This window comes from Genypterus blacodes, unplaced genomic scaffold (genome assembly GCF_046128005.1).
Source record: "Genypterus blacodes isolate CSIRO-AG114 ecotype Tasmania unplaced genomic scaffold, CSIRO-AGI_Gbla_v1 ptg000062l_1, whole genome shotgun sequence".
Taxonomy (NCBI): Eukaryota; Metazoa; Chordata; class Actinopteri; order Ophidiiformes; family Ophidiidae; genus Genypterus; species Genypterus blacodes.
Genome location: NW_027466874.1, coordinates 815,269 through 836,063, shown reverse-complemented (window position 1 = coordinate 836,063; position 20,795 = coordinate 815,269). Strand labels below are relative to the sequence as shown.

Genomic DNA, 20,795 nt, shown 5'->3' with positions numbered 1-20,795 from the left:
CACCACGCAGTTCGGGACAGCGTCGCTAAGCCATGTTTCCGTGAAGAACATGAGACTGCAGTCCCAGTTAGGAACACAGAAATCTGCATAACTTGTCCTCCTTAACAGGTCACATTTTAGCTCTGATGCTTACATCCTACATGGAGACATCAAAGACATCAGCATTCGGCTCAAAGCTCAAGCTGGAATGTTCTAGGGTGTCAACAGAGTTTCAGCACTTTGAGCTGCTGCTCGATGAATTGAGCATATGATCTGTAAGAAGGTTCTGGATCATATGAGGATTCATTTTATATTGAAGGCGGCATTGGTACAACGAGCGTTTAACTTTGAAAGTCCTGAGAGGAAGTTGGTTTCAGCTGTCAGCTTTTTATAGCAGCAGGACTCAGAACCCAACACTTGAAAACTGGTAGAGAGAGACAGACAGGGAGAAGGAGAGACATTTCAACACAGACAGACAGACAGATAGACAGTGAAGCACTCAGACAGACAGGTTCTATCACCTGGCATGGCTAAATGGGGGGAAGGAGATCCTCGTTGGATCGTGGAGGAGCGAGCCGACGCTACAAATGTCAACAACTGGCACTGGTCAGTAGTTTTGATTACTGTGTGTGTTGTTGTTTTGACGTTTTGTGTATCTGGACCAGCATTTGACACATATAATGACAGAATATGAAGTTTAAGAGTATAAAATCAGTCTGAGCTTACTGAACTGTACAGTCACTGGAGAGGTGTATGTGTGGGTGGGTGTGTGTGTGTGTGTGAAATGTGATCCCCCACTGCTTCAGCATATGTTGAGATATTTTTATCAACAAATGTTCAGATTTTCTCTGCCGGCCAGGTGGAGGTTTAAGGTTAAAGGTCAAACATTCCTTCATTGATGCAGCTTCCCTGAAAGTCTGCAGTTTGTCTTCGATGCGCTGCTAAACTTCAAACTCCAATCCAGTCAGTCCAGTGTAACCACTGCGACGTCCTCTTCCTGTGCTGCCTTTCAGGACGGAGCGTGACGTCTCAGGCTGGTCGTCTGAGCGGCTGGAGCAGCTGCTGCTAGGTGTTCGGGTGGAGGGGTCAGAGGGCGTGTGTCAGCTGACCGACATGTCCAAATTGGAGGGGGAGGCGTCCATCAACAACCGCAAGGGAAAACTCATCTTTTTCTACGAGTGGCAGCTCAGGGTCGGCTGGCTGGGTCAGTGTGACCATGACATCACATTACTACCAAATTCACCAATGACATCGCCAAACGAGCAGCGGAAACATGTCTTCTACTTCCTGTAGGAACCTCCACCAATGGTTTGAAGTACCGAGGCAGCCTGGAAGTCCCGAACCTCTCTGATGAAAACGACATGGACGACCTGGATGTGAGTGAAGGCGGAAGCTACTACACATCCATATTCCAACAACACAGGATGTGGATGGTCGACTGACATCATGCAACAGCAAAATGTCTAACTTCTGTCTTGGTGTGGTGCCAATATGGCTGAATAATTACAGGCTACAGTATAATCCTTTGTTTATCCCTGAGAATGTATCAACTTTGAGAATTCATTCCCTTCCTGGCTCCATGTGTGCCACAGCCGTGCTTGCCACTTCCTGCTCCTGTTTGTTTACGCTGAGTCCAGCTGATGTTTTCCTGCCCAGATCTCAGTGTCCCTGTGTAAAGACCAGCCCAGCACGCCGCTGCTGGACCTGATGAAGAGGAGAGGAGTCCCGGAGGTGCGGCAGGTTCTGGGCAACTACGTCAAGCAACTGAAATCAGGCAAGTTCCTTTAAGTGTTTCACCGTTTGTACACGTTGTGATGCAACAGAGGGAAAGAACGAGCTGACTGGTTGCTATGGTACCCAAACTAGCTCACTCTTTCTCTATTCTAACACGTGTGTGTGTGTGCGTATCAAAATTGCTGCCATTTGCCATCGTATCTGTGACGAGGAAACATGTGAGGCCTTACTTTTGGGCTTTAGGGCTCCATGTTTACCACACAACAGGTTGGTTGTGTGTAACTTCTGACCTCTGACCTTACAGAGTTCAGCCAGGGGATGATTCTACCAAAAGCAAATGGAGAGAACCAGCCTGAGCCTGCTAAGAAGGAGCAGGTCAAGCCCAAGAAAACACTGGTAAGAGTTCAGTTTCATCATCCAGTGAAGCCTTCTGTCGCCCCAAACACATGGACCCCTTCTGTTCCAACATGACCTCTTGATGTTCCTCTGTGTAGATCAGCTCCCCACCAAGCTCCACCTCCACACACACCTCCAGCCACTCCCAAAGCTCTGCAGGGGTTTGCATCCCAACATGTACCTTCACACTGACAGAAACCTTCCTCACCACGGCCGATGAGCTGTACAGGACCTTCGTCAACCAGGAGGTACAAACCCAGACCAGGTCCAGTGCAAAACACAACACAGCTTAAGACGGGAGAGAATTATGTCACACATCATCTTTAGGCCACAACCCCAGATTCTAAAGAGGAACAAGCCTGAAGGGAGCACAGCCTAGAGCCGAATCCAGAACAAATCCGGCTACTGGTACTGCTTCCATCGGCCATTTTGTGGGAAACATGGGCACATTGCTCAACTGCAAAATTAAACGAGATGTCGTCTTAACTCACTTCTTCATTCATTTATAATGGAAGCTGTCACCACGGTTTGTGACGCAAAAAAACACAAAACTCAGGTCAGTGAAACCTGGTAATTGTAGTTACTTGACGTACAGTGATGTACTGCAGTAGTGCCGTGTGTGAGGCTGCCTGCTGTGCAGTTTGTGCAGGTGTTCACGCGCTCGTCTGCGGTGGTGGATGCTCAGCGTGGAGGAAAATTTCAGCTGCTGGGAGGCAACGTGAGCGGAGAATTCACCCAGCTGGTCAGTTCATGTTCTTCGTTGTTTCATTTCAGTGTGGTGGAGTCACAGCTGTGGCCCCTGTGGCTGATGTAAGCATGTTCTCCTGCTCTTCCTACAGGTTCCTGACAAGAAGATAGGGATGAGGTGGAGGTTCAGGACATGGCCCAGTGGTATGTCGCCCCCTTGCTGGACAATTGACTCAACACACAGAGCTGCAAAAAGTTACTTTTACTCTAGTACAGTGCTGAAGAACAATCTTATATTCTGGTTATTTACTTGAGTAATTACATTTTTGTAAAAACCTTTCATGAACAAAAAGACACTAAATTACAATACAATTTTAAGTATTTACATTGTTGAGACTTTTCTTGCTGCACATTTCAGAGCAAATTGCTCTGCAGTATATTTAGCTGTCAGGAGATACAAGTTGCTTTAGTTGCTCTGCAGTATATTTAGCTGTCAGGAGATACACGTTGCTTTAGTTGCTCTGCAGAGAATTTGAGGACTTGGTTCATCTGTGTCCCTGTCCTGTCCATCAGAGCACTACGCCATCATCACTCTGGAGATGGAGGACCGAGGAGACGAGACAGAGCTGAGGATGCAGTGTCGAGGAGTCCCAGCAGCGGAGGAAGAGTCCACTAGGGGGGGCTGGACCAGGTTCTACTTCCAGGCCATCAAACAAACGTTTGGATACTGAAACTGACTGAGAGACACTGAGCTCTGCTGCTTAGGTGACTTGAATGGTGAAATGGTTCCTTAAAGGTTCTGTGTAGAATCTTCTTTTTGGTTCTTTGAATTATATGAAGCTTGTTTATTCTTGGACAAAACCTAAAAACGTTATAGTTCCTTTGTGGTTCAAGTGAAAACCTGGAGACCAGTCCACGTTGTATCAGATTTGGAGAGAAATATGAGACAAAAGTAAAAAAACTCCATGATCTCATTCCTGCAACATTTATGATCAACATCACAAACTTTTAGATAATTCGGTAACAATGAATTCAGTTGCAAAAACAGATAACTCTGTGGTAAAAAACCTTTTCTGTCATTTCTAATACAATCAACAATCGACATCAAGTCTGATTGATAAAATATGGAATGCATAATGAAAATTGACTTTAAAACTTGATGGTCCTCTGTTTTTGCAGTTGAACTCATTTTCTTACAATCTTCAAATGAGAAGCAGGAGAGTTTCATATTTACATTCATGTAGATCAGTGCCAGTATAAAAATACACACATATATTTTGCTAAAAGACACAAAGCTACGACTTTTTACAATAACAACATCAGAATGTTACAAGGGCTGAATTTTACAAAAATCATTAATAAGACATTTTTCAAAAAGAAAACTGGAATATAAATAAATGTATCAGTGTGAATGATGAACTTTAAAACCTACAGGAATTTAAATTGATCAGATGTTAACGTCACATATTGCTGATTGATCCGTTTGACCTTTCTAATAAAAGCCTGTGCTCTAGCTGCCTTAAGTTCAGGAATGAGTGAAGAAGAATCCAGTCCAGTTACTGGACTAAGACTCCATCTGCATCAGGGGGTCAAAGGTCAAACCAGCTCTGAGGTGAGCAGGACGGCGTTAGAAGACTTCCTCCTCCTCCACCTCACAGCCATAATCTGGAAATAATCAATTAATCAGTCAATGGAATATCAATCAAGGCATTATTTTAGCAACAACTTAATTACTACAATAAAATACTGCATTAGACTTCTACTGCACATCAAACATTTTATCTATTTGTCTCTTTAGTATTTATGAGCTCACCGCTGCCTCCTATGAGCTGCAGAGCACTGACGCACTGCTCTTCCTCCTCCTCTTCCTCCTGCTCCTCCTCATCATCTGCAGCTACAGCTGCTTCCAGGGGCGGAGCCTGAGGATCAGGGGGTGGGGCCTCGTCCACAGCTACTTTTGTTGTGGGTGCTGCCACGGCAACAGCGTTTTCTGTCTAATAGAGGAAATACAAAAATTCAGCACACTGTGACAGGTTGAACCGGTTCTGAGCCGGTTTAACTCATCCTGATCTAAACTGCATTAACTCATCATGGTCTAGATCCTAGTAACTCACCTTGGGGACTGCCTTCTTCTTCAGTGGTGGAGAGGATATGAGTGGGCGGAGCCTGAAATAGAATAGATATTAACACAACAGAATAGACATTTACTGTTGACACAAGGCAGGAACATCAATGGTGCTGAATTTAATATCATTATGTTACGTGTATGATGTATGCCTACTGATTGGATTATAAGAGAATAAATGCACTGTGATTGGTTAGAGCGATGTCATAAAGTCTGTTGGTGTGCGGCAGAGCCAAACCTCTTGCCCATGATGGTGGCAGAAGCAATCATGTCCAGGCGGGTGTTGCTGTTGGGCTTCTTGCGGCGGGTGCGGGCGGGTCGTTTCCGTGTAGCAGTGGGGGGATCGGGCGTGGCTCTGTCAGGACTGGTGCCCGGGTCACTTCCGGCCCCTCCCCCTTGCCTGTTAAGGTCTCGAAGGACGTCATAGTTGATCTTACTGGAGATCTTCTTCTTCTCCAGCATCTTCTCGATGGCCTCGCCTGCCGTCAGCGCCTGGATGGGCTTCTCCTTCTTCTTGGTCTTTTTGGGCTGTTAGGCAGAAGTCAACATCCGAAAAGTTCACAAACAACTTGTCTTATTTATTTTGGGATTATGTGCATGAATGTAAGATCCCTATTTTGCGTGTTTGGCAGGACATTGACATTTGATGTGATGTGAGTGGAGGCCTTGACGCAGAGCTGCAGGATTTTGGACCTCTCACACACATACACACACACTTACTTTCTCTTTGTATGTCCCCTGTTCTTTTTCCTTTTTGATCCTTTCCTCTTTTTCTACAAAACAGGAAGATGGATAGAAAGACCAACATTAAATCATCAATGAATTAGAATTATAGGACAAAGACTGAGATTGTTACCTTCTGTGACCTTTGCTCTAGACCCTGTTTCTGTCTAAAACTATTATTTAGATTCAAGCATTTATGATAATTTAGATATATTTGGACTGTTGAATGAGTAAAATTCTTGATAATCTTGGATGCGATTCTCCAATGAGATGCCTGATCTAATGTGATCAGATCCACTATGAATTATTATTGGGACTATTTCAACCTAACAATACTCATCAGCAGTTAGGACAAGGATCAGTAGCATTGGTTTTCCTAACATTCGTCCTTCTGTCTTGTAAAAAAGTTTTTTACAGTGTAGTTTTAAATCCATCAAAAGGTAAAAAGTAAACATGTGGTTTTAGTTCTTCGGTTTCTGGATGTGGCGTTTAATGACCTTTCTGCTCCTGTAAATATTCTGCGTTCTGCTTCATCCACAGCTCCGTCTTCACCTGCACCTCCTTGTCATTCAGGATGTACTGCAGACACACAAAACAATGCATATCACATCAAAACAAACATGGATGGATTGTGTGAGTCATGTGAAGGTAACACGTCAATGTAAGGAGATCAGGATGTAACTGACAAAAAGAAATGAAATCACCTTTACTTCCTTAAAAGTTTCTGTATAAAACTTGCAGTTTATGGTGCCTAATCAATCATCATGGTGCAGCAGGTTCACATGTTCAATCACACATCAGTGATGATTGTAAACAGAAACTGACCTTCTCAATCTCCATATCATCGATGCCATCCAGGTCCAGCTCTCCGCCCTCAGACTCCTCATCTGCAACAAAATACACCTCCCGCTAAACACCAGTACAGGATTTGTGGGTCTTTGTTTGTGAGTGTGTGTGTGTGTGTTCTTACCATCTGGTTTGATGTCTTTCTCAGGCTCCTGGGGGCCCAGGCTGCTGGCGGTGGGCAGCTTCCCCAGGATGGAGGCCAGAGAGGCAGGCTGGCAGCGAGTCTCCTCTGACTCGGCGGCCTTCTTGGCCTTCGGGTCATTGCCCACCTGCTCCTCCTGGATCACGTGACACAGATAGTCCTGCGTCATTTGTTGAGTAGCGGCTTCAAGTTCGGCGTCCTCACCTTCCTGTTCCTCTGGGTCAGAGGTCACGGACATGGCCTGCTCATTAGGGTCTGCAAAACACAAGGCGGAAGTCCAAGTCGATACCTCAGTGTTAGGTGCTACAGTTTATCCCAACATGCACTGGGTGAGAGGCAGCTTTTACACCGTATGATCCACCCCTGTATGACCTACTATGAGCCAATGTGATCCGCTGCAATCTGGTGTAATTTACTATAATCTAATGTGATCATCCCTTTAATAATCTAATCTAATGTTAATCTACAGAACAGCTACATGTCACTGTGACGATCACCTATCTGCTGTGGGTTCATCTCTGTTCTGCAGTGTGTGGCTTTTATTATCTGGGGCTTGGAGCTGGTGAGTGTCAGAGGTTAGAACCCTCTGGTGCGGTTCAGACCTATTTCTTTGGCGTACGCAGCGTAGATTCCTTTCAGCTTGGGTCGGCTGTTCTCCAGCTCCGTCTCAATCTCGTCTCTGTAGCAGGTGATCTCTCCTGCAGCACCAGGAGGAGAAACGTGTCACTCTGATGGACGTGTGTGTGTTTCATAGAGACACAATCAATGGATGAGAATATCTGATAATGGAACACAATTCTATCACTAATATCCATTTAAGGCATACGCTGTATATGTGAAATGTCATTGGTGCATGCGGGTACTGACCTTCGACCTCGTCCAGCTTCTTGGCTAGTTCCTGTTCCAGCTGAAGAAGGGGGGGACAGGTGAAAGGGATAAGAACATCGTCGTCTGACAGTGGCGTCAGTGTGGCCTGCTAGCAGCCAATCAGAGAGAGCGTTACCTGCTGCATCTTGTTCTTCTGCTGTCCAGCGGTGAAGGAGGGCGGATCACACTCCTGCTCCAGATCCACGCGCATGAACTCATCGATAGTCAGCTGACTTGTGGGCGTGTCCTCAAACTCTGTTAACCTGCACAGGGAAGGAACACAATGCCAGAATGTGATGTAATATTACAGCATGTGACCATCTCATTGAGATCTTACTGCTATGTGATGTAATGCAGCTGTCCTTATAACAGACAGCTAAACAGGAAGTAGCTCATATGGCCTTTACCTCTTCCTCAGAGTTGCCTGGCAAACCTTCACCACACTGATCACATCCTTCACCGTACGGCGAAACTTATGCATCCGAGCTGCAACCAGGAGAGCTGGAGGAAGAGGATAGAGGAGAAAGAAGATGTTTGTCAGATTTTTGAACAATAATAACATGGTTGCCAAGGGAACAGCAGCCATGGTATTTGGCTCTACCTGCTCCACAGAGTCCTGACGGGCGCCGGCCTGTGTGCATCCAGTCCCTCTTCATCCTCTGAACGAGCCTCAGGGCCGTCATGGAGACCTCGTGGGTCCTGACTCCAAACTCCAACATGTGGGCGAAACGAGGGATGTACAGACACGGATCTGAGAGGGAGAGAAAGAGAGAGAGAGAGAGATTATTATTAAGACAATAACTGACCATAGAATACTGTGATTGACCACTCAGCTGTACAAATATTACCGATGGCTGGAGCGTTGATGCAGAGCTCGCGGGCCAAGAGCAGGAACGTCTTTCCCAGGATGTAAACGTTCACCTGAGGACACAAAACAGCAGGTAAACACAACTCACACACAAAGTAACAACACACGCGTAGCTGTGTTTGGCTGGGATTGGTTCTACCTGCAGCAGGTCACTCAGGTCCAGCAGCATGTCTGTGTAAAAGTTAAGGGCAACCAGCTAAACCTCTGTAGGTTGGGTATGGAACAGAATTGAATGAAGGTTTTCAGGTTAAATAGAAATGTGACACAGGCTTCCGCCAACATAGTGACTCTGGTTGCTAGGATACGTGGTGTGCCCTCTGTGCGGCAGACCAGGTAGAGGCAGGCGGCGATCACGTGCTCCATCTTGCGTCCTCGGGTCAGGTGTTTGCTGACCACCATCTTGAAGAAGTTGAAGGCCGTGTCCAAGCAGTGCTGGTTCAGCTGCAGCTGGTTGCCCAGGTGGTGGATCTGACGCTTCCCTACACAAAGACACACACTTCCATTGTAGTAATGCTCCTTAAGTCAACATTTCAGTACTGCATTTCGTGCTGCTGCAGGTGTGTGTTATTCTGTGATTTGGCAGCAGATGGCGCTGTGCTCCTACCAGGGAACACAGGCAAGCATTTACATACACATACACACGCACACACGCACACACACACACACACAGTGGGGCCTCTGAGACTTTGTAACCATGATTGTGAACCCATGATGATGGTGATGATGAGGTAAATGCTCACCATTCTGTAGGGTCTGTGCTCTGGACTCTTTACCCACACTGGTGTGGAAACCAGAACCAAGCAGAGGAGCCTTAGCTGGACCTAGAGAGAGAGAGAGAGAGAGAGAGAGAGAGAGAGAGAGAGAGAGAGAGGGGGGGGGGGGATATATCAGAATTTTGTCAGTGATACTTATTCAATAAACAAGTACATGATAATAGTGTAATTCTCATACATATTAGAAGGTAAATAGTAAATCTTGTTCATGTCTCAATGGTACAGTGGTTCACACTGTTCAACACAGAATGAAACTCCTGGGTTCAAATCCCAGCTGAGTCCTTTCAGTCTGGGGAAGAAATGGCATCCATACAGATAAGGGTTTTACTGCCAATAAGGCAGTTTTTTTTTTCAGATAAGAAATATTCAGTTGTCTTTATTATTATTATATTCTGTCCACATAAACATTCCAATAGACTGAGGCTGTATACAGCACACGATCATATGGTTTATACCACCTTCTACTGAGCACCTGAACGCAGCATGAGCCTCTAATCAGCATCAATCACCCCCACCTGGACCCTCCTCCCCTGTTACTATGGGAACCAGCTAATTAGCTCACCTGGTGCTGGCTGAGGGTTTCCCAGTGTTCAGACAGGGAGAGGAGCTGCGTTTGTGTTCTCTGCAGCCGCAACATGGCTGCAACTCTCAGCGCCACGCTCAGCGTTCTCATCATAACCAGGTGAGTTTGACCGCAGGTAAGAATCACACCTGAGCTAGTTTAAAAACATGTGGCACCAACATGATGGAACGCGTGCTGCTGCTGTTTCAGACTCGCCTTCACCTGCTGCGCCCAAGCAGCTGGAGGTCAGCAGGAAGGTAAACTGATTTCACTGGTAAGTTTGCACTTTAACCGGTTAAAGCATCTCAATTGAGTCAGATCACTTTTGGATGGTGTCAGTTTTTCCAGAGCCGGTTATCCAGTCAGAGTGTCGGGATCGCCATCTGTGGATCCACATCTCCTCAAACCAGCCGCCACAGTTTGAGGCTGTCGGTGAGTTTGAGTATGAACCAGCTGGCAAAATGTTTACACTGTTTCATCATCACCGGAAACTGAATAGATGATTAGAAGTTTGATTCAGGATGTATTTGTTGGCTCTAGTTCTGTGTCATAGTCTCAGTCTTGCCCTCGTTCAGATGGAAATGGCGCCCACAGCCTCAGCACAGAGCTGGCCGCACGCTGTGGTTACACCATCAGCACCTTCAAGACGGACAGCTTCACCACCCTCAGAGCTTCATACTACTCCTGCTTCACACAGAACCAGGTAGGTGCCACCAAAGAGCTGCATTTGTGAGGATGATGAGGTGCGAGGGTCAGTTTGTGTTTGTTCTTCAGCGCGATGAGGTGTTCAGCTTCAGACTGAACGTGATCCTCACTGACCCACCCGGAAGATGGATCAGCCATCCCGTGTCTGCAGTGTGTTCTGCTCCGAGCTGGACTCACAGGGAGATGATCTGTGAGGAGGACTACATGGAGGTCAGCACACCAGCTAAACCGGCTAAACTTGATCTCCATGATCTCCTTGAACTCCACACTCAACGTAGTTGTCGCTGATGTTTTCCAGGTGAATGTGAACAGGGAGAGTTCCTGTGGAGGTCAGCAGGGAGACATGGAAGCCACTCAGCAAGCAGCCTTTACTATGGTAACTCAACACAAACTCCATGGTCCCTTTCACTTGTTCATTAACACCTGAACTTGGTTATTTATTGCTTGTGTTCAGGCTCAGAGGACGGCGAGCTCAGCCGGGCAGCTGATGTTCCAGCAGCAGGGTGAAGACAAGGTCGTGTCCATGTCCATCAGTGAAGCTCACAGACTGGGCTACAGCTTGACCACCACGGCAACCAGAGTGGTGCTTCGGTCTCCGTACAAGCAGCCACACACCAAGCTCATCATGGTGGGTGTCAAGAGGTCACCGGCTCCATGACAACACTCGCAGACAGTGATGGGCTATTTTCTCTGTGTCGTTGAGATGATGTCACATGATTGCTGCCATTTAAAAGAGGATTCCCTTCTGTTGAAGTCAACTCGAACTCTGACCCTCAGGTGGACGGCGTTGAGGTGGAGGTCGTCCAGGTCTGGTTGTTCTTTAAGCAGAGGCTGATGGTGGTGATGCTTGACGTGTCCATGGCCTGTACAGTCAGTAGGTTATCACTTGCACAATGACCTGAGCAGCTTGTTTCCGTTCCTTTGGAGATCCCAGGTGAGGGAGACGCTGTGCTCCTTCCCCAGATTCAGGCTTCTTTGACGGACCCTGGCTGCTCTGGGACATCCCCAGGGTCATGACCCCTCTGGTAGGGGAAGGGGTGGGGTTTGAAAGTCGGAGCATCAGCGTGGGAGTGGAGGGCCGACTGCTCGATGAGCCCACTGCCACTGCCAGAGGAATAACAGTGGCCCAACAGAAGGGCCGGGTCCAGATCAGAGTCCCTTTTGGTGCAGAGGGCGGCTACAGGAAGGTAAACTGCACAACACACAGCACAAAGTGCAACATGTCTGTCACACTTTATCTGAACTGCGTTACATAAAATGTAGCTGAAAGCAAAGGGAAAATAGTCAAAACTATAAATGCAAGCAGAATCACACCAGTGACCTTTTGACCTCTTGGGCTCATGGGCTCCTCAGAGTCTGGTGGTGAACAACATGTACAAGGAGATGTATATGATCTTCCTGCTGTACGAGCACATCTTCGCTCAGGTGTACGAAGACGGCACCAGCGTAGAAACCAGACAGCGGCTGCTCAGAGCGCTCGACACGCCGCTCACCAGCCACCAACCAACGACTGTGGACCGTAGGTTTGAGACCGCAGGCAGAAAATGAATAAGAAGCAAATTGTTGCATGTGAAAGAATGATTTGTGGACAAATGAAATGACTTAATGTTAACTGAATATGTTGATCCTGGCTCATGTTGTGGGTTTGTAGAGACTGTAAGTGATGAGCAGGCGTTCCGTGTGTATCTGAGAAACATTCCTGTTGACGTGTTCTTGGAGAAGGTGTCCATCAATGGGAAGAAGTTGGAGATGTCCGATGGTTCTGAACGAGGCTACAGCGTCAACCCCGTCCTTCATGCTAACGGAAGCCGAGCCTATGAGCTCAGGGTTCCTTTCCAGGACCCCGTGGTTCACCGGGCGGTGAGGACGGCATGTCAAACGCTCCGAGTCACATAATTGGTGTAGAATTCAGTATTGGACAAAAGTCCAGACGTGTTGCTGATCAAGTTGACTATATTTCTTAATTGAAGCAGACATGACAGGCTCTTTTCTCCCGTCAAATATCCGACGTGTGTCTCACTGCGTCCTCAGTACCTGGGTGAAGGCGTCTTGCAGTACTCCCTGGATATAAACTACACACTAACCATCGTGGGGCAGGAAGAATCCTACTACCATCACGCCTTCATCATGGCATACTTGCACAATGCATGTAAGTAAAAGGAAAGGAGACGATAATCAAAACATTACAGACATTAATATCACACACTGTAGCTATAAATCAATCGTCTGTTCAGTTCCTCCTCAGATCACATCCGAGTGTTCACATGGAGGAATCACATTCACAGTGATGAGAACACCGATAGCAGAGAGTCTGTGGGAGGTGGGCGTCGGCCCAGAGGCTCTGACATCACAGCTGGCCGCTCGGAGAGGCTACCGCCTCCACCATGACAGCCACAAATCTGTCCTGGAAGTTCCTGTGTTCTCCCCTGGATACACGTATGAGGTAGCACCAACACAGTTCGCCCATGCAAAGTCGTAAACGCAGTCGGTCGCTCAGTTCATGCTAAAACTAGTCTGGACTGGTTTATAAGTGAAGTTTGTTAAAGTAACAAAGTTTCAAAAGAAAGCATCTCCGTTTTGCAAAATTAATATCAGGATTATAACAAATGTATTTGGATTTTGATTAGTGAGACTAAATAAGCAAAATAATCATTTTGGACACTTGGTTGGCACGTTGCACCTCAAAGATTAATCTAATCAATAACATAATTCATGATAGAATTTCATTTCAGTAATCTTTGTTTCCAGGAAATCAACCTGGTCAGCTTTTACGGGACATTCAAACTGCTGCTGAGAGACTCTAGAACGCTGGAAGTCCAGACGTCCACAGCCAAACGCTGCATCTTCAAAACGCAGGACATGATTGGTAACTGCACTAAAGTAGATTACGGCATGGCACGACAGATCATCTGTATTCCACCTGGATTAAAGTGAGATGTTGAGTGGAGACTGACGGGACTTTTCGGGGTATTGCGAGCTAGCGGAACAGTTTGACAGGTCACAGTACCTGAGTTCAGTGTGTTAAGCCTTCACTCCTCTCAGAGGGTTTCAGCAGAGAGGAAGTGCTCCATACTGACTCTGTGGTTTTAGTCTGTTCTACAGATGGGACCATGACGGCAGTGACGACTCTGAGCACCACCTGGCCCACAGTCCAGCCTGACAGAACCACGCTGCTGGACCCAACGTGTGGACCCAAACAGACTGATGGCGCCAAAGTCCTGTTTGAGTTCAAGCTGAACACATGTGGAACCAGAGCCATGGTAAGAGTCAATCTGACATTTAGGCTGGATGATAAGACTTCAGGGGGACGACTGGGACAAAGTTTACCTTTTTATTTGATAATAATCTGCAACAGACCTGCAAAATGTGGAGAGTAATCATTCAGTCGCTGCTCTGTGGAGAATATATGTAGCGTTCAAATATTTTCTCTGAAGCAAAGGGCAGTAAAACTGTTGTGTATGTGTATGATCAGAAGTGTCGCAAACTTTTTGGAATGTTTCTTTAACCGAAGAGTTTGAACAGGTGGGAGAGTCGTACGTGGTTTATGAGAATGAGATCCTCCATGACAGACAGCTGATCGCAGATGGGCCCAACTTTATCTCCAGGGACTCGCAGTTCAAGTAAGACAAAGATAATTAGTACAGAGAGTAAATGTTGGATTAGGACTTTATGATTCCGAAAAGAATCAAATGTAGTCACAAACTGCACAGGGGATGAAGATGGACTGATGATTGTGTCTGAACAGGCTGACGGTGAGGTGCTTCTATCCTCTCGGTGCAGTCAGCAGGCTGTTTGTGGACCGGATCTTCAGATCAGAGAAGCAGGGAGTGGGTTCCATCAAACTGTTTGAGAGCATTAAAGGTCTGATCCTCTACAGGTCTGAACACATTCTGCTTTGGTAGACAAAATCTGAATATTCATCTTTCTACAGGCGCAACAAATGCACATCCTGTCGACGGCATCCATCCTGCATCCACACTGGACCACAACACAGCTGGGACTCAACCCAAACCCCAGCTCGGCCACTTGGGAGGAATCCACATCCCTGCTTCTTACCAAAGCTCAGTCCTTCAAACTGTTCTAAATCCCAATCTCCCCCCTCAGCAGCATGGCTTCAGTACAGAGCAGGTTCCTCTCCAGATTCCCTCTGATCCAGGACATCTCGCATCTCAAAAAGAGGACCAGAATGTCTTCAGCTGGCATCCTTTCTCTCTGTTCCCTAACGGATATAGCGAGTTACCAGACGGCAGCATCCAGCCAAGACCGAGCAACAACAATCCAACCACCGGTTTGGATTCTTTCAGTGGGATTCCCATTTCTAAAGGTCACCTCTCAGAGAGCAGCAGGAACGGTGCTCAACAGGGTCCAGGTCTGACTCTCCCAGGTTTGGACAGTTCAGGAAATACAGTTTGGAACTCTGGCGTGAAATGGGACCAAAACTCGGTTCAACCAAATTTGGACCTGCAGGAAGCGAGAAGTGAAATTCATCTTCATCCTGGCACATATGAACAAAGCAAGAGACGAGAAGCTGAGCCTGCACATCCATACCAGCCTGCAGCACAGAGAGACGTCAAGTACGTCCTTACTGACAGGAAACACAACACATCTGACCAAAACCATATCAATGTTACCACTGATTTGTATGAAGATCCAGTGAAAAACCGTCCAACCGTCCAAATCCGTCCATCTCAGCCTGTCGGTACCGGACCAGCTTATGAAACCAGCCAGGTTGACCAAAACCCGGAGAGATCCAGTTCGTTTGAAGGGAGGGACATCCAGAAGGACCAGCACAGGAGACCACAGAACATAAGAGTTAGACCTCCAAAGAAATTGGCTCCATCTGGATATGCCCTCAACCAACCATCTGGAAACTACATGAGCTCCCAAAATATTACTCCTCCTCCAGCTGTTAGCAGTGATGAGAGCCAGCAGATCTCCCAGCACCAGAATCCAGGCCACAGAGGTTCAGACGGCAGAGAGGAAGCGCAGTTCCAGGACCGAAACATTAGGAATGTGCGTGTAAAACCAGGTCAGTCTGCAGGGAGATTCCTTGGAAAGAAACCTGCAACTCGGTTCGAATCCAGCAGGACGTCCGAAATCAGCTTCACGCCACCGAATGTCCCCAAAGACAGACAACCTGATGGGACCCATCACAGAGGACCTGGCGTGAACAGCCCACACACACTCATTCAGGATCTCACAGGTCCATCTGCCATCCCCCGCATGTTCCTTGGTTCCAACACAGCTTCTGGTGGTTCTGGCCCAGTTCAACATGTCCAACACCAAGCTGAGTGTTCCCGCTCTCCTGGCTCTGCCCTCGACGCTGGCGTGTCTGCTCAGTATGGAGCCAGCGTTCATCAGGGCATCCTGAGAGGTAACTACACATCTCCAATGCTGCTCTCAAAACAACAAGGCTAACTTCTTATTAGTCAATCCTCAATGACATCTAACGGCTATAAGTCTGATCAGCTGTTTGAGTTCTTGATTTACTTAACTTTGTTTGTTTAAAAACCTTTCCCGAGTGTCCACACTTGAAGGTGGAGCCAGTTGGTGAATTACAAACTGTGTCCAATGTACCTTGATTTGACCTCCCAAATATGACGAATCAAACTATTTCATTTCAGAGTGGTTTAGTGTCTCTATGGTAAAACAAATGTCATTATCATTCTGTTAATCTGATCAGTTTGTTTGTCTTTTTTCAGGTCAACAGATGGGCTCAGACGGCTCCACAAAAACATAAAGAGAAACTTCCTGAAAAGTCTGGGACAAATAATAAAAGCTTTCTCACATCAGCTGTGTGTATCTGACCTGATCTATTTTTAATCATCACAGCGGAGAAACTCAATCACTCTCTTACATCTGCAGGCATGTTGGTCTGTGAAAAAAGTCATCAACCAGCAGTAATGAGGAAGGAAAGAGGAAGGAAAGCAGCACCACAAGGGTTTGGGATTTCTCTCACCATCAGATGAGACAAACTGCCCCACGGCGGAGGACACGCCCCCACTGCCCTCCACAAACTGGACCTCGGAGACGATGATGTTATCCTCCAGGACCGACCCGCAGGCAGTGCAGACGGCGCTGCCCCGGGCCGGGTCCACATCGATGTCCGAGCCACCGCAGCTACGGCAGGCCCTGACGCTCATGGCTGCAGGTCAAAGGTCACCACAGCCTGGAAGAAGAGGAGGAAGATTTAGCTGTTGTGTTATCGGTCTATGGCTAGGGGTCAAAGGTCATCACAGCGGACCATTGGGTGTGTGGTTAAACAGCGAATGTGTGTGTGCTGCTCTCGAATTACGGGCTGAATAGTTTATACCTCCATCAAGGAAGGTCTGTTTAGACTTTAGATTTTGATGTGACTCTGGATCATATTTTTTTTTTAATTAACATTTCTAGTTCAAAGACAAACATTCAGACTGCCCTGCTTCCGCACCAGATGGTCACGGAGACAAAAGACAAAACACTGACTACCCCACGTGCATTTGTTTACATTATGATTCCCGCGCATTTAATCCAAAGGATTCAAGGAACATCAGACTACAACCAATATCGATGTCATCGGTGCTGAATGGGGTCAAATCTGAATGTGCGATAATCTGTATCCACTCAAACAATATCAACATTTATTGTGTAGTTAATCTAACAGATGAAACGTGTCTATATCAACCTATGTGTATTCTTAAATAACTGAAGTAAATAGAATGAACTGACCTGTAAGTATAAACAGCTTCTTCTCTGGATAAAAAAACAATAGAATCCTGATCACGAGCACGTTAGCGGCATTTCACACATCTGGATTGATTTTCTATTAAAATCCATGTTTTGTTGGTGGAACCTTCGCGTCTGACCATCAAATAAGTATGTATGTTTGATCTACTAAAAGAAAATAAACATCACAAAAAATATCGACAGCGGGATCTTCTTGTTTTCCTCAAGAGGCGCAAGGAAGTGACGTCACAGTCCGGCGCTCCGTATTGGTCGTTGGGTTTGTTGATCTTGGACAAAAGAAAAAACAAATATATTCCATTCGTATTCCGAGCCACTTCATTCCGAGCCACTTTATCGGTGTTACAGTGAACACCGATAAATTACACACATCTCAAATAAATAATGCTGGATTATTGTTTAACAGACTATTTAAGTTGTTTCCACACAGCTATCCCCCCTGCAGCTCCGGATGGACGCGTCCAACCGGCGCCTCCTGATGACGCGCGACAAGGCGGGTTTTTTTGGTGTTGCAATTCCAAACAAACGTACCTTAACGAGCTTGGGTCTGCCGGCAGCATGACGTCAGCCTTAACATGGACCGGAACCAGCTGGAGGTGAACCTGCTAGACGTGAACCCGACGATCGCGGGTGCACTGAGGAGAGGTAACACACCCACAAACTAACACTGTCCGTGCGGTCAACGGTTCACATAGTATCAGGTACAAGTTCCGGCTGGAGAGATAAGACCTCACTTCCTGTTGACATCACCTGTAGACTGTAGCGGCGTCACAACTCTGCATGTTGCCTTTAAGTCATGTATGCAGTTTTGTGTCAATACCTGAAGGCGTCACTGAGGTCGACCCTCACTTCCTGTTTGGAAGGATTTTTGTGAATTGTTGGCTGTGAAAACATTTGCTGGTCACATGTCTTGAGGTTGATGATATGTTTGTCTGTTTGTTTGCTGTTTTCCAGCTAAACTGAAGTCAGTACGGGACATTCTGTCTGTTTCTGCTCCGTTCCTGCATTGTCTCACCGGACTATCCCAGACCAATGTCCAGCAGCTACTCACCACCGCCTCCACTGCCTGCAGAAGAAGTCCACCGACCCCAGGTCAGATCAGGACCCTGCAGGTCCCAGCCCATTTTAGGGAGGATGCATTAACTCTGTGTGTTGTTTGTGTGTGTATTTCCAGCCCTCGTCTTGAAGCGTGATACATGTGGTGGGTTTGAGTCCAGCCACAGGCTAAGCCTGGCGTGTCCTGAGCTGGATGACCTGCTGAGAGGTGGACTTCCCATGGGGGGCATCATTGAGCTGTCTGGAGAGAGCGGCGCAGGGAAGACTCAGCTGGCTCTACAGCTCTGTCTGTCTGTGCAGTATCCACCAGAGCATGGGGGGCTGAATGCAGGTCAGTGAATGCATCAAAGCCGGGGGGGGGGGGGAGTAAGCATATGTTAACTGTATGTGTGTGTGCAAATTGTACCTGAGTGGGTTTCATCAGTGTGTGAGTGTGTGAATGTTCGTAATGATCGTAATGTAATGTGTATTTGTGTGTGTGTGTTGTGTTTAGGAGCTGTGTATATCTGCACTGAAGACTCCTTTCCAAGCAAGCGTCTTCAGCAGCTGATTGGTGAACAGGCTCAACTTCGAGCTGAAGTCCCACCTGCAGTCATCAGCGCCATTGGTTTCAGCGATCACATCTATGTGGAGCACGCAGCCGACCTGGTGAGCTGTCAGCTGATTGGTGGACTCTGATGAACGGTGGTGTTTTCCTGTTGACCACACTCTGATTGGTTGTTTTTTCAGGGTGCCCTACAGGCCTGTTTGGCGAGGCGGGTTCCCCTCCTGCTGGCGAGGGGTGTGGTCAGGCTGGTGGTGGTGGATTCGTTGGCGGCCCTGTTCAGGGCGGAGTTTCAGGCTGATGATTGGCTGGAGAGGACGCGCCAGCTGCTGGCTTTTGCTGCCGTGCTGCACCGTCTCAGCCACGAGTACGCCACACCTGTCCTCTGCATCAACCAGGTGCTACCAACAGGAAACCTACAACTACCATAATAAAAACCAATCCTACCCAAATAAAACCAAAAACATTTCTCTCTAAACCAAACATATCTGTGTACATTTGACTTAGAACCCAATTCCTTGGTTTAAAGGTTGGTACTGTCCTTACTCTCCGCTGCCATCTAGTGGCAACCTAGTGCTAAAAGTACAAGCGACCTGAATGATTGTCAATGGCCTAAAAAATGCATTGAAAACTCTAAAAACTTTTAAACTACCAAGAACCCTCAAAATCTATAGCAATGTTCCCTGGATCATGACCCACACATAAGTTCATGTTCGTACAAGTACATGTTTTGTTATCCTGTGAAAACACACTAACACAACATGAGAGAAATCAAAACAACACAAACTCATTGGCAGGGATAATTAAAGGTAATACTACCAAGATAAGAGCCAATACTTTCAAAATAAAAGCAGTGTTCAGTACTGGAGTTGTTGGGTCCGTTTGTTCACGTGAACACAGCAAACCCTCCACATATGGCAATTGTGTCTTATTGATTGATTGACTGATGTGTATTATAAAACAGTAATAATGTCTCATCGTCTGTGTTACCAGGTGATGGACGTGATTGACGGCTCCGACTCGCTTCATGAGAGTTTGGGGTAAAACATTTTTGTGTTTTCTTCTATTTAGACGGTTTATTTGTTTCTTTCCGCTCTTCTCTCGTCTTAATTCTCTCTGGTGATTCTGTATCCCGATGGTGGAGCTGTAGAAGCTGTCTAAAGATTGAAACTTCATCATGTGATGTATGAAAAACAACATCGTCTGTCTTTTGGTGCATCTCTCTCTCTCTCTCTCTCTCTATCTCTCTCTCTCTCTCTATCTCTCTCTGTGTTTCTCAGACCTCGTAATTCCAAAGTGTCTCCCGCCCTGGGGTTGGCCTGGGCCAATCAGGTGATGATGCGGCTCATGATGTGTCGAGTGCAGGGAACGGTGTCCAGGAGTGACCAGAGCAGCGCCCTCCGACGGCTGGAAGTCGTGTTTGCTCCTCACCTGGCTCGAGGCAGCCGGGATGTTGCTGTTTGGAGAGAAGGCGTCCGTGGGGTCTCGCACTTATAAACACACACACACAGTGATAATGTCAATGTATTTTACTTAAGTATATTAAAGTATGTGAACAGAAATGACTGTACTGACTGTGTGGTTGATTGATCTGGTCAGTGAGTGATGTCATCCCTGAGGTGAGCTTACTTGCCCATGTATGTGACATGACATGTACCATCCAAACACTAATATATTTGTTAAAATAAATAAATGTAGAATTAAATCTATATATACAAATGTGTTGTTTATTTATGTATATTTCACATTACAGCTGATAAACATTTAACTTGGTTGTCTTTAAGATCAACAATCTCCCCTTAAATATCAGGTCTCTCTCCTCTGTCTTTTCTCAGGACTGATGTCATTCATCTTTGGCTGTTGGTTTGTTGGTATTTTGCTGTATTCTTGTATTTCCCACCTGCGGTTCCTGTAGCCCCTCTGGGTGTTTGAGGAGAGCGAATGTCTTTTAATTTCCTCTCCCAAGGTTTCTTCTCTTCCTACCTAAACGTTTGTGGGAGTCTTTCCTGGTCTCCCCACAGAGCTCTGGGCTGGTCAGGATCCGCCTGCTGCTGTGTGTCTGTAA

General features: G+C 46.7%; 3 protein-coding genes across 3 annotated transcripts; 2 read left to right on the top strand and 1 right to left on the bottom strand.

Annotated features, from left to right (window-relative positions):
* The first annotated feature begins 385 nt into the window (after window positions 1–385).
* On the top strand, window positions 386–3,527 carry LOC143003596 (activator of 90 kDa heat shock protein ATPase homolog 1-like). Its single transcript, XM_076154361.1, has 9 exons — window positions 386–585; window positions 993–1,183; window positions 1,273–1,355; window positions 1,636–1,753; window positions 2,018–2,109; window positions 2,208–2,357; window positions 2,750–2,851; window positions 2,949–3,000; window positions 3,370–3,527. The coding sequence occupies exons 1-9, from the start codon at window positions 506–508 to the stop codon at window positions 3,525–3,527; spliced, it is 1,026 nt and encodes a 341-aa protein (XP_076010476.1). The 5' UTR covers window positions 386–505.
* On the bottom strand, window positions 3,068–17,363 carry LOC143003594 (transcription factor IIIB 90 kDa subunit-like). The gene is made up of 19 exons (XM_076154360.1): window positions 17,116–17,363; window positions 16,367–16,576; window positions 9,108–9,188; window positions 8,673–8,846; window positions 8,507–8,538; window positions 8,348–8,420; window positions 8,101–8,250; window positions 7,907–8,000; window positions 7,636–7,762; window positions 7,500–7,539; window positions 7,235–7,330; window positions 6,615–6,887; window positions 6,470–6,531; window positions 6,142–6,223; window positions 5,642–5,694; window positions 5,160–5,449; window positions 4,911–4,962; window positions 4,610–4,790; window positions 3,068–4,461 (listed from the first exon to the last, which is right to left on the bottom strand). Exons 2-19 carry the CDS (start codon window positions 16,548–16,550, stop codon window positions 4,424–4,426), a joined length of 2,082 nt encoding a protein of 693 aa, XP_076010475.1. The 5' UTR covers window positions 16,551–16,576; window positions 17,116–17,363; the 3' UTR covers window positions 3,068–4,423.
* A 257-nt stretch (window positions 17,364–17,620) lies between these two features.
* xrcc3 (X-ray repair complementing defective repair in Chinese hamster cells 3) lies at window positions 17,621–20,292 on the top strand. The gene is made up of 7 exons (XM_076154471.1): window positions 17,621–17,775; window positions 18,085–18,222; window positions 18,305–18,517; window positions 18,680–18,834; window positions 18,916–19,128; window positions 19,724–19,770; window positions 20,011–20,292. The coding sequence occupies exons 1-7, from the start codon at window positions 17,706–17,708 to the stop codon at window positions 20,225–20,227; spliced, it is 1,053 nt and encodes a 350-aa protein (XP_076010586.1). The 5' UTR covers window positions 17,621–17,705; the 3' UTR covers window positions 20,228–20,292.
* The last annotated feature ends 503 nt before the right edge of the window (window positions 20,293–20,795 follow it).